The 16,164-nt window shown below is 49.1% G+C and overlaps 2 protein-coding genes across 4 annotated transcripts; both read right to left on the bottom strand.

Annotated features, from left to right (window-relative positions):
- Positions 1–460: 460 nt before the first annotated feature.
- Positions 461–2,984, bottom strand: TNF (tumor necrosis factor). The gene is made up of 4 exons (XM_007098808.3): positions 2,791–2,984; positions 2,176–2,221; positions 1,944–1,991; positions 461–1,613 (listed from the first exon to the last, which is right to left on the bottom strand). Exons 1-4 carry the CDS (start codon positions 2,974–2,976, stop codon positions 1,192–1,194), a joined length of 702 nt encoding a protein of 233 aa, XP_007098870.3. The 5' UTR covers positions 2,977–2,984; the 3' UTR covers positions 461–1,191.
- Positions 2,985–5,006: 2,022 nt separating this feature from the next.
- LTA (lymphotoxin alpha) lies at positions 5,007–8,152 on the bottom strand. Of its 3 annotated transcripts, XM_042985953.1 has the most exons (5): positions 7,835–8,152; positions 6,727–6,893; positions 6,212–6,319; positions 6,020–6,125; positions 5,007–5,776 (listed from the first exon to the last, which is right to left on the bottom strand). In XM_042985953.1, the coding sequence occupies exons 3-5, from the start codon at positions 6,308–6,310 to the stop codon at positions 5,364–5,366; spliced, it is 618 nt and encodes a 205-aa protein (XP_042841887.1). In that variant the 5' UTR covers positions 6,311–6,319; positions 6,727–6,893; positions 7,835–8,152; the 3' UTR covers positions 5,007–5,363. The 3 variants fall into 3 exon arrangements, with proteins under 3 accessions (XP_042841887.1, XP_007098871.1, XP_042841885.1); XM_007098809.3 differs by lacking the exon at positions 7,835–8,152 and having other exon boundaries at positions 6,727–6,968; XM_042985951.1 differs by lacking the exons at positions 6,727–6,893; positions 7,835–8,152 and having other exon boundaries at positions 6,212–6,697.
- Between the last annotated feature and the right edge of the window lie 8,012 nt (positions 8,153–16,164).

Here is a 16,164-nt window from a genome sequence, read left to right as displayed (position 1 = left end):
CCTGAGAATGTAGCCCTTCCCAGGCTCTCTTGCTGGCTGCAACAGCCGGAAATCTCACCTGAACACTTAAGGAGTAGGACTTCCCCGGTGGAATTGCCAGAGTTGGAAATTCCCATGCCCTGAGGGAGAGGTAATTAGGTTCAGGCTCCAGTTTCCTGGAGGAGGGGCATTTGTGGCTTGGCTTTGTTCTATGTAGGGTCTCCTGAGTCCCAGTAGTCTAAGGAGTGGGGACTGGGTTCAGGGATCTTTTTTTTTTTTTTAACTTTTATTCGCATTTATTTTATGGGTTCAGGGATCTTAAGCCATGTAGAGAGAGAGAGAGAGGGGACTTCAGGGAGTGGCTCCCCACCCCCAAGGAGAAGCAGCCGCAGAATTAATGCCAACAAAGAGACCATGTGTCTTTTCTAGGTACATTTTATTTCTCGCCACTGAACAGTAGGGCGGTTACAGACATAACTCCCCTGGGGAGCAGAGGTTCAGCGATGTAGCGACAGTCAGTCACCAAATCAGCATTAATTAGACAACTCGATCAGATAAATATTTTTAAAAATATATAAGCAAAAGGAGGCACAGAGGCCAGGAGGCCAGGAGGGAAGAGCCTAGAGTTCAGCTCCGTTTTCACAGAAAACATGTCCGAGTCAAGGCAGCCCCTTCATTTGGTCTCCTAGGACACCCCAACCTCCCAAATAAATATATTCATCAGTAAATAAATAAATAATAAATAAATAATAAATAATCACTAGTGCAAACATAAATAGAGGGAGCTGGCTCCGTGAGGGAGGGGCTGGGCTTTCCATCTCAGGGAAGAGTCTGGAAACATCTGAAGAAAGGGGGGCCTGAGGTCCACTCATGTCAAGTTATAGGTGAGATCTTCTTAAGGGATGTGCTGAAGTGTCTGGCCAGAAAGGTTCCCTGACCCCCGAATTCCAGGTGTCCCAGGTTGCGTTGAGGGATCCAAACCTGAGATCTCCAGTGAATGCTGGAAGCCCCAGTTTGAATTCTTGCTGGTGGCCAATGCTCCAAAGTCCAGGTCCCTGGATCTTAGGTTTCTAAGTGTTGTTATTTAAAGTTCTAAGCTTGGGGCCCAGCCCTGAGCCCCTAATTCTCTTTCTAAGCCAGAAGGGGATGAGGGGGTCAGAAGGAGCAGATAACAAAGGAGTTGAGGTGGGCAAGGATGGATGTCCGGCCCCCTCACAGGGCAATGATTCCAAAGTAGACTTGCCCAGACTCGGCAAAGTCAAGATAGTCAGGCAGATTGATCTCAGCGCTGAGTCGATCACCCTTCTCCAGTTGGAAGACCCCTCCCAGGTAGATGGGCTCATACCAGGGCTTGGCCTCAGCCCCCTCTGGGGTCTCCCTCTGGCAAGGGCTCTTGATGGCAGAGAGGAGGTTGACCTTGGTCTGGTAGGAAACGGCAAAGCGGCTGATGGTGTGGGTGAGGAGCACATGTGTGGAAGGACATCCTTGGCCCGTGAAGAGGACCTGGGAGTAGATGAGGTACAGCCCGTCTGAGGGCACCTTCAGCTGGTTGTCTGTCAGCTCCACGCCATTGGCCAGGAGGGCATTGGCACGCCGGCTCAGCCACTGGAGTTGCCCTTCAGCTTCGGGGTTTGCTGGAGGGAAGGAGAGAAGGAGGGAGGGGTAAGTCAGTGTGACCCTGTCAGTTCCACTCTCCACATCCTGGCCCTCAAGTTCTGCCCACCCCCCCCCACATCCGGTTCCTGTCCCCTCTGTCTGTCCTCCCACGTCTCATGTGGCCATGAGGTTCTGAGTGTCCCCCTCAAGGCCTGTGCTCTTCCTTCACTCTCTCCTTGAGCTCAGTGAATCCTTCTCATATCATCTCCAAGGCCTGTCTACCTTCAGCCTGGGCTCAGCCCCCAAATCCTAGCCCTCTATATCCCACCTGCTTTGCCATCCTCCAGCTACAGCCTCAGAAGTCTTACCTACTACATGGGCTACTGGCTTGTCACTCGGAGTTCGAGAAGATGATCCTGAGGAGGAAAGAGGAAAGAAAAAGGTGAGACCCTTATGCTTCCTGGAAAATATCCCACTTTGACTTCCATTCCTCCTCCCCTCAAACCAAAACTCTGAATTTCCCCCACTGCTGCTATCCCAGGACTAACCCCCTCCCTCACCCAAGCCCAGAACCAGGAGAGAAGCTTTGGAGACACTTACTGAGTGTCTGGGGCAGAGGGTTGATTAGTTGCAGGCCATGTGGGAGCTGTTGGGGAGAAGGAGGAGGTTTAGCATTAGAACAAGTTACCCCTAAACGAGAAACAGCTAGGTTGTTTATGCAGCTCATACTCTGGTTCTCTCTCTCCGTTCATCAATTGATTCATCCATTCATTCATTCAACAGCACTTTCACTGTCTTCCACGTGACAGACACCCTACCTTCATCTTTCCTTATCTCTTTCTTCACCTCTTTCCTTGTCTCTCTCATATCGCCCACATCATTGTGTCTCGCATCTTTATTCCCATCTCTCAACCTACACCCCACATCTCTCCACACATCTCTCTCTCTCTCTCTCTGTCTCTCTCTCTCTCTCTGTCTGTCTATGTGTGTGCTCATTCATTCATTCAAGAAGTGCTTAGAGAGCACCTTTGGTGTGCTCCGTCCCTTCTCTCTTCATCGCTCTCCACATCTCTTTCTGCCTCCCCGTCTTTCTCCATGTTTTTTCTCTCACCCATCCCCATCAGCACACCTCCTTCCCCCACCCCATTTCTTGCCCTCCTGCTCTCCCATTTCTCTCTGGGTAGGAGAATGAGCCAAGTCTGGTGTGGCACTCACCTCTTCCCTCTGGGGGCCGATCACTCCAAAGTGCAGCAGGCAGAAGAGTGTGGTGGCTCCTGCGACGAGGAGGAAGGAGAAGAGGCTGAGGCACAAGCACCTTCTGGAGCCCTGGGGGCCCCCTGCCTTCTTGGGGAGTGCCTCCTCGGCCAGCTCCACGTCCCGGATCATGCTTTCAGTGCTCATGGCGTTCTTCCCAGGGGGCTCAAGTCCAGCTGGGTGATGGTAGAGCCCTAAGGCAGTGTGTGTGAGAGGGAGAGAATCGCCTGGCTGCTTGTCTGGGGGTGTGTCGTCTGAGATGTTATTTCCGGGGGGGTCTGGAGTTGCTTCTGTCTCTCTCCTGGCTGGTCCCCTGGTGTCTTCGCTGAGGAAGCTTCTGCTGACTGGGTGTGCAGACAGCTGCATTTATATACCCACAGGGCAAGAGGAGGGCGGGGAAAGCTCTCATTCAACCAGCGGAAAACTTCCTTGGTGGAGAAACCCATGAGCTCATCTGGAGGAAGCGGTAGTGGGCCCTACACCTTCTGTCTCGGTTTCTTCTCCATCGCGGGGGTGGGGGTTTGGAAAGTTGGGGACACCCAGGCATCAAGGATACTTCCTATCCGCCCCACTCGGATTCTGAGGGAGGCTTGGTGCGTACGTAGGACCCTGGAGGCTGGACCCCAGTTTCCCACTGCCCCCAATTACCTCCATTTTTTTTTTTTCTTGAGGATCATGTCCATGGCCTGTTTCCCTCTGATTTCCAGACAGGACTTAGGTTGGTGTAGAGCTAGAAAGGGGAAGGACTTCAGAAAGCAGAGTCCTTGGTGGGGAGAAACCTGGCGGGGGGGGGGTGTTTTAGGGGGGAAAGTTGTGTTGGGTCCTGAGACATGTGTTTGGGTCCCTGGGGGAAAAAGAAGCTTGAGAGAAGGGAGCTTGAGAGAAGGCTGGGGATGTGAATAGGGGTCTCTGAAAGGGCTGGGGAGGGGGCGGTAAATAGCAGGGACATGCCTGGGACAGCCCCAGTGGGAGTGAAAGCAACCCTGGGAATTCACGAACCCCAGGAGGGCAGGCCTTCTCCTTTCATTCTGACCAGGAACTCAGCAGTGATAGTTTCATTCTTGGCTTCCAAGGGAATCTGGAGCCCTGACTTTTTCAAAAAAAATTTTAATGTTTATTTTTGAGACAGAGACAGAGAGACAGAGTATGAGTGGGGAGAGAGCAGAGAGAGAGAGACAGACAGAATCTGAAGCAGGCTCCAAGCTCTGAGCTGTTAGCACAGAACCTTATGAGGGGCTCGAACTCACGAACTGTGAGATCACGACGAGAGCTGAAGTTGGACGCTTAACTGACTGAGCCACCCAGGCGTCCCTGAAGCCCTGACTTTTGCATGAAGCCCCCATCCCTCAGAGCCCCTGTGTGGGGCCATGTATCCCAAAGAACTCCAACTCCCTCCAGATTTCTGGAGGTAGCCCTAGCCCTCAGAACCCCTCTGTATCACCTTGTCTCCTAAAGTGTCCCCTGGGTGCCCCCCCCCAGCCTTGGGGGCTCTCCCACTCCTCAGGGCCCTTGTAAAGCCATGTCTTCCAGAGGCTCCCCATGTCCACCCCCATGGTCCTGAACACCTTTGGTGTGATCACTTCTCCCTAGAGGCCTCCTGTAACCCCCTTTCCTCAGAGCCTCGACATGTGGCCGCATGTGCCAGTGGCCCTCCTGACCTCCACTCCTCCAGACCTTGGACCCCCATGTTTCCCTTTTCTTCCCAGCTTATCCTTTGGTTTCCCTGCAGTATCTCTGGTTGCCTCACCCCTATGACTCTACCACATTCCCCCAGAGCTCTTTAGGCCCCTTTATCTCCTTGTATGCCCACAGTTCCTGTCTCTTCGGGGGCCTCTGTCCTCCTTCCGTCCCTTAGAGACCTGGGAAATTCTCCCCTCCCAGACAGACAGACATAGACAGCATTTCAGAGAAAAGAGGTTTATTGGGCTTCATTGAAGGTGCAGATGTCTTCTCATGGGGTGTCTAGTCAAGCAGTGGCTGGATCTTAAGAGTCTCTTGCTTCCTTCTAGAGCTCCCCGGTGTCTCAGATTCACTTGTTTTCTCTCTCACTGGGTTATCCTTATGCTGATGTTCTCTGGCTCTTCATCTCTTGGGTGTATCTCTCTCTCTCTCTCTTCTGATGGCCCTCTATTATTCCCTTCCCTCCATCCTCCATAAATAAATAATTTAATTTTTTCCCTTTATAAATAATCCCCCCTCCCCTGCCTCCTGTCATCCACTCAAGCTCCTCCATGTGTCTGCCCCCTCCACGTGCAGGGCCAGGCTTTCCTTAGATGGGCAGGACAGATGAAGAGCTCTGGGTGGGAACTTCTAGGCAGACTTGAAATCCTCAGCCTCGCATTGGTGTAGTTCAGGCGGGTGTGGTCCCCCGGGCTGCCTAGAATTCCTTCTTTGGAAGCTCCAGGTAACATGAGCAGGGAGACTTGAGACACGTGGAATGGTCAAAAGAGGTGTGGTGACACCCTTGAAGTGGTCAGCACGGAGGCAAAATGGGAGAAGGTCTTGAAACCAATTAGTTTTCTTTCTGGAGATTTCTACAGAGCAAACGCTCCAAAGAAGACACTACTGGGGCTGAGGAGTAGGTGGGAGATGCCATCTGTGTGAGTGGATAGCTGATCTCCCTGGGTGAGCAGGAACACAGCTCCCTGGTACACAGAGCGCACCCAAGGTCCCTGTGGCCCTGGGCACACGGACTTCTGAGCACTGAGGAGAGGCACGTGGAAGGGGTACTGGGAGGAGAAGAGCTGGACCTCATGGGCCAGGTAGAGAGGGGTTGGGGTGGCCTTGGGGAAGCAGCCTTCCCCAGAGAAGACCACCTGAGAGTAGACAAAGTAGAGGCCACTGGTGGGGACCAGGAGGGAATTGTTGCTCAAGGAGAAGCCATGGCGGAGGAAGGCACGATCTGTGTTTGCTCTCCAGCGCAGTGAGTTCTGGGTGCTGGGGTCTCCTAGGAAGAGCCATAGGGGATGGGAGAGGTCAAGAAGCTGGGGGTCAGCAGTCTTAATCCCTGAGGAAGTAGGTGCTGGACTGGGTTCCTGGGGGGATGGTTGGGAGGACAGATGGGAGAGGGATGCCCCTGTTTTGGGAGGTGGAGAAAGTTGGGGGAGGGGTGCGGTAGGTGCTTGGTTCCTTGAGGGGGTGTAGGAGGAGAGCTGGGGACTATGTGTCTGGAGGGCCAGATGGTGTTTACCAATAAGATGAGCAGCAGGTTTGAGGGTGCCTTGTGCGAAGTGCTTCTGAGGGTGCTGATAGGTAGTCCGGGCAGCCGAGGGTGAGATGCCAACACCAGGAAGCCCCTAGGGAGAAGACGGACGAGGATGGCTCTAGGGCCCAAAGATTGGCTGGGCCACCCCTGCTGCCCCCCGTTCTCCTGCTGCCTCACCTGGGCCTCAGGCGGCAGGGCCAGCAGCAGCCCCAGAAGGAGGAGGAGGAGGGGGGCGCTGCACACCCGCAGGAGGTAGAGCCTTCCAGGTGGTGTCATGGGGAGAACCTGCGGGGGGGGGAGAGAGACAGTGAGTGGGGCGGGGCAAGGTGCAGATGACGGCCTCCTGCCTGCCCGCGGAGAGACAGCCATCCGAGAGACAGGGCAAAACGGATAAGAGAAGGGGACAAGATGCAGTCAGGGAAACCCCAAGGTGAGCAGGGGAGACAGAAAGAGAAACAGAGACACGGGAAGGGAACAGAGAGGACTCGTGGCAGAAACAGAGAAGGTGTGATAGAGACAGGGAGAAAATGACTGATGAAGAGTCGGAAGGAGGAGAAACCAAAACCAAACCCACCAAGGCCCAGCCTCAGGCAGGAGGTACAGGAGGGGGGCCGGGGCGCAGGCGGAGGGGCAGAGTGCCCAGGGGAGTCCACCCCCCGGCAGCCCAAGGAGACGGGGCGGGAGAGTCTCACCTGCTCTGTGGGGCCCCTGGGCCCGGACGCCTGGGTCCCTTTATAGAGGAAGCTGCAGTGGCAGCGTGGCAGGCGGCGGGCGGGTTCTAGGCCCCGGCTGGGCCCGGGGAAGCCCCCAGGGCTTAGAAGATGCTGCTGTTTCAGTCGAAGGCAGGAAAGGCTGAGGCCTAGGAGTGAACCGCAGGCTGGGGGCTCAGACGACTGAGTTCTGGGAAAGGGAGTGGGGTCAGGGGAACTGTGGGCTGGGAGGGGCAGGGAGCAGGGTCAGGCTTAGGAGTTCCAGGGAAGGGACGGACAGTCAATTCGGAGAGGAGGGGGGAGCAGCTGGGGCGTGGGCTGGAGGCCCGGTTCCCTGAAGAGCGATTATATATAACACCTCTGCACCCTTGGTTGATTACAGGCTACTCTCTGTGCCCATTTCCTCCTCTGATGCCCCCATCCTTGTCCCAAACAGCTCAACTCACACTTGTCCCAGTATGTGGACTTTCCTGGTCATCTGGCAGGTTTTATATCAAGAAGTTCCATGATCTACCCCCTTGCCTGGGACATTCTGGTTTATGCCTGCTGTCCTGGTGAAAATGTTCATGGATCTCCCTTTCACTCTCAGAAGTGTCCTCGTTTGGAAGATAAATGTTATGGTTCCCCTTCTCAGAGATGTCGTCACGTACTCACATACGATGAGGTCTCCTCTCACTGTGGAGGGATGTCTTCTACCTTATCTCCACCTTAGGCAGCCCCCCCCCCCCAGATCAGATTTGTATAACCCCAAACAAACACACACTCTGGGATCAGGGAATGTAGCAACTTCTGAAGTTCTCTACAGGGAAGACTTTGGAGGGTGGTGAGGGGCTGGAGGGTGGTGAGCTAGGGTAAGGTGGGACAACCACAGGACTTGTCTCGAAGCTGCATTTGCAGAACCAGTATTCTGTTTTAAAATGGTTAAAGATTTCCCCTTTTTAACTTGGGTGCAGTAAGGTGCACACCTCTTAAATTTACAGCCTGTTGAACATTTCCATCTGCTGATAGCCATGTAGCCACCGTATTTTTCAGATCCCCAGAAGGTTCTCTCATGCCCCCTCCCAGGTGATACCCTCCAAAGATAACCAACCACTTTCTGGTCACCAGTGATTAGTTGTTCCTGCTTTTGTATCGTATAAATGAAGTCACACAGAATGTACTGGTTTGGGTTTAGCTTCTTTCACTCAACATGATGTTTGTGAGATTCATCCATGTGGTTGCATGTATCAGTAGTGGCTGGTTTGTTTGTTTCTCATTATGATGTCATGGTCTATTGTGTGAATATACTCTAATTTATTTACTCATTCTTCTGTGGACGGACATTTGGTTTGTTTCTAGTTGTTGGCTACTATGAAAGATGTTGATATGAACATTCTTTTGTTTTTATTATTTTTTTTATTTTTGTGAGAAAGAGAAAGTTCGAGCAGTGGAGGGGCAGAGAAAGAGAGGGGGAGAGAGGGAATCCCAAGCAGAGTCCTCACTGTTAGCGCAGAGCCCGACGCGAGGCTTGAACCCACGAACCGTGAGATCATGACCTGAGCTGAAGTCAGACGCTGAACCGACGGAGTCACCCAGGCACCCCTATATGAGCACTTTTATACATGAGCCAGTTTTCACTTAATCTGTAAGTATGAAAAGCAAGATTTCTAAAGATGATTTTATCCATGTTTCATAAGATTGAGAAAATAACAATCTATGTCAAATATCATTATTATTTTTATTATTTAAAAAAGTTAAAAAATTTTAATGTTTGTTTATTTTTGAGAGAGAGACAGAGCATGAGCAGGGGAGGGGCAGAGAGAGAGGGAGACATGGAACCTGAAGCATGTTCCAGGCTCTGAGCTGTCAGCAGAGAGCCTGATGTGGGCTCGAACCCACAAACTGCAAGATCATGACCTGAACTGAAGTTGGACCCTTAACTGACTAAGCCACCCAGGTGCCCCCCTTATTATATTTTTTTAAGTTCATTTATTCTGAGAGAGAGACGAGGGAGGGGAAGAGAGAGAGGGAGAGAGAGAATCCCAAGCAGGCTCTGCACCATCCGCGCAGAGCCTGATGCAGGGCTTGAACCCACAAACTGAGATCATGATCTGAGCTGAAACTGAGAGTCGGATGCTTAACTGACTGAGTGACCCAGGCACCCCAACTATCATTATTATTTTTGTTCATGTTGTTATGCTTTCATTTTGAGGGTTTTGAATGGCTAAAGCCCTCCCTCTGTGGCATTGGGCATATTGCTGTTCTCCTCTGGCACAAAGTTTCTGAGTGGTCTGGGGTCCTGTGACAGGCACGTAAGTAACATTCAGGGTGTGTATGATTCATTTCTCCTGTTTTCCTCCCCTTTGCTTTTCATGCCTTCCAAACTCATCTATTATTTCTTTTCACTCTCCTTTCGCCTCTTTGCCTTTCTCTGGATTTCACAAACATTTCCTGAGTACCTTGCACAAGGCAATGAGGATGCAGACGCAAAAGACAGTCCCCTGGCCTCCGGGAAATCAAAGACCCGTGCAGAAGACAGGAAGGTTACCAGATCATTACAATAAAGTGTGTCGGTGGGCAGCCCACAGAAAAGCCATCAAACTTGGCCTGGGGGAGGGGTGTCAGGCATTAAGTGTTGAGGGAAAGAAGATGACAAGGAGTATTCCAGATGGAGGGAACGGTATGTGCAAGGACTGGAGGTAAAAAAGTATGAAGTATGCCAAGAGGTACAATTGGGTACAAATAGAAGGAGCAGAGATGAGGCTTGGGAGGTAAGCCGAGAATACATTCTGAAGGGTTTAAAACCAAGAAAAGAAGTTTTGTTTCTTTCTAATTATAGTGGGGAGCCACCAACAATTTTTATTTTTTATTTTTTAAGTGTTTTATTTTGTATTTATTTTTTTGCATTTATTTTGTATTTTTGTATTTGTTTTTGTATTTATTTTGTATTTATTTTTTTAATGCTTTATTTTTTGGGCACCTGGGTGGCTCAGTCAGTTAAGCATCTGACTTCGGCTCAGGTCATGATCTCATGGCTTGTGGGCTCGAACCCCGTGTTGGACCCTGTGCTAACAGCTGGGAGCCTGGAGCCTGCTTCCCATTCTGTGTCTCCCCCTTTCTGCCCCTCCCCTGCTCGCACTCTGTCTCTTTCTCTCTCAAAAATAAACAAAAAATAGGGGCACCTCGGTGGCTCAGTCGGTTGAGCATCCAACTTCAGCTCAGGTCATGATCTCGTGGTCTGTGGGTTCGAGCCCCGCATCTGGCTCTGTGCTGACAGCTTGGAGCCTGTTTTGGATTCTGTGTCTCCTTCTCTCTCTGACCTTTCCCCATTCATGCTCTGTCTCTCTCTGTCTCAAGAATAAATAAACGTTAAAAAATTTTTTACAAAAAATAATAAATATTTATTTTATTTTTGAGAGAGAGAGAGAATGAGAGCAAGAGGGGAAGGGGCAGAGAGAGAGGGAGACAGAGGATCCAAAATGGAGCCACTGACATTTTTAAGTGAGACAGGGACTCACGCAGATTGGTACCTCAGAAAAATGAGTCTGGAAGCTGCATGAAGAATGGACTAGGGTATGGGAGTTAGGGGGCTGCAGGCAAAACCAGAAGTGGAGGCTTGTTAGGAGAGTTGTGCAATAACCTAGGAAGGAGATACAAGAGGCAGCAGCAAGAGGATGGAAAGGAGAGTTTTTTTTTTTTAATGTTTATTTTAGAGAGAGAGAGAGAGAGACAGACAGAGAGGGCATGAGAGGGGAAGGGGAAGAGAGAGAGAGAGACATAGAATCTGAAGCAGGCTCCAGGCCCTGAGCTGTCAGCACAGAGCCCGACGTGGGGCTCGAACTCATGAATGGTGAGATCATGACCTGAGTCGAAGTTGGGTGCTCAACTGACTGAGCCACGCAGGCGCCCCAGGAGGAGAGTTTTTGAGGCAAAATCTGCAGGTCTTGGTGGCTGACCAGATGTGATGGAGGAAGAGAAGCCACAGATGCTCCTTTTAAATATCTTGTCAATATGTTGGCTGCTTCTTATTCTTTTAACCTATTCTCTCTTATGTCCCTGTTGGTTTCCCTCTTGGTCCCTGCTCTTTTCCTTTTCTCTGTGTCCCTTTTCCTCTGGGTTCCTTTTTCTTCTTGTTGTTTCCTTCTGCCTCTCCGATGGTAGGAGCCAATGGACTAAGAGACCTCATTTATATTAAAATATAAAACAGTGTTGCAATTAATGATGAGAAACTGAGAAAGGGAGAACAGGTCAGAGAGGAAGACTGGGGCATTGAGGGATAAAAAGGGGAAGGTGAGAAGGAGTGATGGGGAGACATGAGAGACAGAGAGGAAGGAAGGGCAAGAACTGGGCTGAGGCTCAGTGTCACGGGCATTTGTGATGTGCTGAAGGGCGCTCCTTGAGATGGGCCAATCTTGGTTTCAATCTCAGTTTCGGAGGTTGTGTGAAATTCGGTTTCTTTCTTGGGGAGGCCAGCAGTTGGTTTGGGGCTTTCCCTGGGTGGGAGGGGTGATGACTAGAGTCTTGTGCCCCAAACTCAGGGAAATACAGTCTCTACAGTGGGCTCTGTGGAGAAGCTAGTGAAATCTCTGAGGCCTCCAAATGAAGCTGAAATGACGTTAGCTTCAAACTTAGACTTAGCCTAACCACCTAAGTTGAGATTTAATAAGTTTGACCATAACTCAAATTTAACCTCAACCCAAATTGCAACCCAAACTCAACCCTAACCTCAAATCTAAACACATCCCAATAAATGAACCTGAAAGTAAACTTAGCCTCTAAACTAACGTAACCTTGTTTCCTATAGCTAAATCTTGAAATCTACTCATCTCCATACCTGACCCTATAGTTAAACCTGACTCTAAAGGTAAGTCCAGTCGAAGCCACAGACCTGAAGTTGAGCTTTCTCCTGTTTCACTCCATTATTTATCCATCCCTCCATTTAAGAAATTTTCATTGGGGCCCCTGGGTGGCTCAGTTGGTTAAGCATCTGACTCTTGATTTTGGCTCAGGTCATGATCTCATGGTTTGTGAGTTCAAGCCCTGAGTTGGGCTCTGTGCTGACAGCATGGAGGCTGCTTGGGATTCTCTCTCTTCCTCTCTCTCTCTGCCCCTCCCCCACTTGGTCTCTCTTTATCAAAATAAATAAACAAACTTTTAAAAAGTTTTCATTACGTGCTGGGCACTGTTCTAGGTAGTAGGAATATGACACCTTAGCAAGGTCAGACACCTTAGCAAGGCAGACACCTTAGCAAGGCAGACACCTTAGCAAGGCAGGAAGGAAATAATACTGAAGAAGTCAGTAAGTAGTGCTATGAGGAAATAATACAGGGCATGTGATGAATGGCAGAGGACTACTTGAGACACAGTGGTCAGGAAAGTCCTAAGTAAGTGGCATTTAAGCTGAGACCCAAATTACAAGTAAAAGTGACCAGGTGAAGGTTTAGGGGAGAAGCATTCCAGGCAAAGGGAATAGCCTATTGCAAAGGCTGGAAGGTAGAAATGAGCTGGGGGTGTTGAGGAACAGAAAGGAAGCCGGTGTGGCTGGAGCAGAGAGAGAGTGGGAAGCAGTGGGGGATGAGGTCAGAGAGAGGAGGCAGGAGCCAGATCACACAGGGCCATGCAAAGGGAAATAAAGCATCTGGCTTTTATTCAACCATGGGAAGACTTTGGAAGGTGTCAGTGTGTATGTGTGTGTGTGTATAAGCAGGGGAAGGGGGGAATAGGGGATGTGGAGGAGGAGGAGGAGGGAGGCAGAGGTGATTGGATTTATATTTTTATTTTTAATTTTTTAAGTTTTATTACAAAAAATTTTTTGAGAGAGAGCCAGCTTGCACATGCAGTCACCTGAGCAGGGGAGGGGCAGAGAGAGAGAGTGAAGAGGGAGAGAGAATCTCAAGCAGTTTCCTCACGAGGCATGGTGCCCCTACGTGGGGCTTGTTGAGGGGCTTGATCTCATCACTGTGAGATCATGATCTGAGCTGAAATCAAGAGTCTAACACTTAGCTGACTGAGCCACCCAGGCAGCCCTGGATTTATGTTTTTAAAAGATCCTGTGTCTAGACTGGATTGTAGGAGTAAAGAGTGAAAGCGTGGACACCAGTTAGGAGGCAATCACAGCAATAGCAGGAGAGAAGATGGTGGCAGCCATGAAAATGGAGAGAAGTAGATACATTTGGGATATGTTTCAGGGGTAGAATTGCCAGGACTGGATGATAAATTGGATGGCAGGGGAGTGGGGGTGGAAGATGGAGAGACAGAAGTGGATTCTGATGGGATGGGAGAACCAAAAGTTCAATTCTGAATAGGTTAAGTCTAAATCTTTGGGGCAGACATCCACGTGGAGATGTCACTTGGCAGTGACATAGGAGTCTGGATTTCAGAGGCAAGGTCAGAACTAGAGAGACAATGCTGGGAGTCATCAGCATGAAGATGGCATTTAATGCCATGGAACTGGAAGGGATACCTTGTCTTGTGCATCCTCTTAACACCCCCTTCAAGGTATTTATGTTTTTCCCCTCATAATAAATGTTATGTACCTTCCATTTTAAATTCCAGAAGCAGGGACCTACCTCCTGTTTCCAGAAGCAAACCCCTCCAGACTTTGTCGTCTTCTCCTGAACTCTCACTGGGATCTAACCTCCCTGGATTAGATTCCTTACACCACAAGGACACTTCTACCAATCAATTTCACAGTATTCTGTGGAATTCCTTAAATATTCGAATTCTCTGTTTCATTTTTGAAAGAGTCTTCCTCTGGCAGTATTTACCCTAATGATGCTCCTTCTCTTTTGTGGTGAAGTCTGCTCTTTCTTCTACCCAATCACTAGGAGGCAGGGAGCAGAGGAGAGACCATGATTCTGCACCACTGATAACCTCCTTTTCTTCTCTTGAAGCCCATGCCTTTCACATTTGCCATGCTCTTTCTATCTGCACAGCACAGTCTTCTCCACCAACATCTTTATCACACTCTTAACATCTTTATATCTAGCTTAGTTTTTCTTCGTATCTCATCCCCACCAACATCTTTAGAGAGTTCAAAACCACACAGATGAGTCTCACGCTCTGTCCTCTCAGTGCTTCAACTCTCAATTACAACAGCTCTCCAGCCTCTTTCCCTACTTTAGGCATCCATGAGCAAGGTTGTCTCTCAAACCTCAGCCTCACTTGGAAGGGCTACATCTTTGAGATCTTGAACTCTGAATTCTCCCTCTCATCACGACCACTCCGCTTTCACAACCCCAACTCTTCCCTCCCATCAAATTAGTTCTCCATTCTCACTAAGACTTCCAACCCCTCTTCTTTCCTTGTTTTCCTTGTCCATTTGGTTTAACTTGCACTGCATGGTCAAAAATTTCAACTACTTTCACCAGCACTTAAGAATCACTTGGTGTTCTACCAAGATGACCTTGAAAAACTTGACTTGGGCAAACTCAATTGTTTCATTCTTGGGGGCTTCTCCTGGGCTGCCAAACACCGCAGGAGGGAGTCATGTCACCAAAAGGGGCAATCCTGGCCATCTAATCTCAGAAAGCCCTCAGTGTTTCTTAATCCTTTCTTGATTCCCTGTTATACCCCTGCAGGTGTTGTTCTAAAAATCCGTGCCTCTTGACCTCTTTACTTTCAGTTGGTGATACTATCATCTATTTTATTGTGCTCAAGGCCCACCAAGCTGGATCTCTTCACGTCCTTCTTTTCCTTCACTTTATTTACATTTCATCTTTCTTTTCTTCTGACTCAGAGAAGGACTCCCCTGTCCAAGGCTGATCCTTTGCACTGTGTATTCCACTTCCTCTGTCTTTACTATATTCTTTCCCCGCTTACATCTTTAGTATCTTTCTCTCTTCATGCACCTTGCTTGCATTTTACAAACATGTTTTTGTAATATTGTAATTTCTTGTAAATAAAAAAATCCTTCCCTGGACTCTGTTTTTCCCTCAAATGTCCATCCCATCTCTCACTTTCTTTTTCTGTGTGATGTCTCCAGAGACTAGGCCCTTTGCCCACTTTTCTTGGGAACTGGTAAAATTTTCCTTATCTGTAAAATTCGTGGGTTGAAGCAGAGATGATTCTTAGTTATCTTCCACATTCACCATTCTATGACTTTGTACCTACCACCTCCCTTTCCTCACCTCCCACTCATTCCTCAACCTATGTAAAGTGATTTCTGCCCCTTTGGTAAGTGGAAACTGTTTTCTCAAAATTTGTAATTGTCTAGTTCCTGAACCCAAAGTATCTTTTCAACCTTCCCCTACTAGACCTCTTTGAAGGATTAGATGTGGGTGCCCTGTCTCTGCTTGGCACGCCCCTCCCTTGCCCTACTCCTCTTTCCTCACCTCCCCCCTTTATTGATTCTTCTGGCGTCTACCATCTTCAGGGGCTCTTCTGGTTACCCTCTCTTGGGGATCCTGTCCACTCAGGGGCTCAATCTCCGCTAGGAAGGGAATGATGCTCAAATCTACCCCTCCAGCTCAAACTTTTCTCTTGAGCTCCGGACCTGCTTGCCGGAAGTCTCCAACCTGAGTGTTACGTTAGCATCTCAAATTCAGCAGGCCACCTTTGAGCACTTTATTACTCTAAGCATTACTTAGGGTAATTACCTGTAGTTGTTATTTACATATTGTTTATTTCATTAGAGTGTAAGTTCAGTGAAGGCAGTGAGTTTATTTCATTTAAACCCTTTGGGGGCGCCTGGGTGGCTCAGTCGGTTGAGTGTCCGATTTTGGCTCAGGTCATGATCTCACGGCTCATGAGTTCAAGCCCCACATCGGGCTCTGTGCTGACAGCTCACAGCCTGGAGCCTGCTTCAGATTCTGTGCCTCCCTGTCTCTCTGCCCCTCCCCCACTCACATTTTGTCTGTCTCTCTCAAAAATAAATAAACATAAAAAAATTTTTTTTTTAAATAAAAAACACCCTTTGTTTTGCAGAGTACCCTGATCCTATCCGGCACTTAATAAAATTTTATTGATTAGGGGCATCGGGCTACTCAGTTAAGTGTACAACCCTTGATTTCAGCTCAGGTCATGATCTCACAGTCGTAAGCTCGAACCCCGCGTTGGGCTCTGTGCTAGGTGTGGAGTCGGCTTGGGATTCTCTCTCAAAAAAGAAGTTATTGATTCAATGTCTGAAACTGAATTCCTTATCTTTTCCCTCAGCCAGGTGTCTCCTTCTAGGCGGAAGGCATCATCTTTCTAATCCCCTAGGCTCAAAACTCAGAGTCACCTAAGATTCCTCTTCCCTCAGTCCCACCATCCCAGGAGTTGTCTTGTGCTAATGACTTACCCTTTCAAGTTTCTAAGATCTGTTCCCTCCTTTAATGCCATTGTTACTGGAGCCTAAGTGAAAGTACACAAGTTTCAGAGTAAGATGAGCTTCGTGCTAATTGCACTACTTTTTGGAAGTTCAGTACGTTTATGAGCCCTTGGTTTCTTCTTTATAATAGA

The sequence above is a fragment of the Panthera tigris genome, chromosome B2, assembly GCF_018350195.1.
Source record: "Panthera tigris isolate Pti1 chromosome B2, P.tigris_Pti1_mat1.1, whole genome shotgun sequence".
Lineage (NCBI taxonomy): Eukaryota > Metazoa > Chordata > Mammalia > Carnivora > Felidae > Panthera > Panthera tigris.
This window is presented reverse-complemented; position numbering and strand designations above follow the sequence as displayed.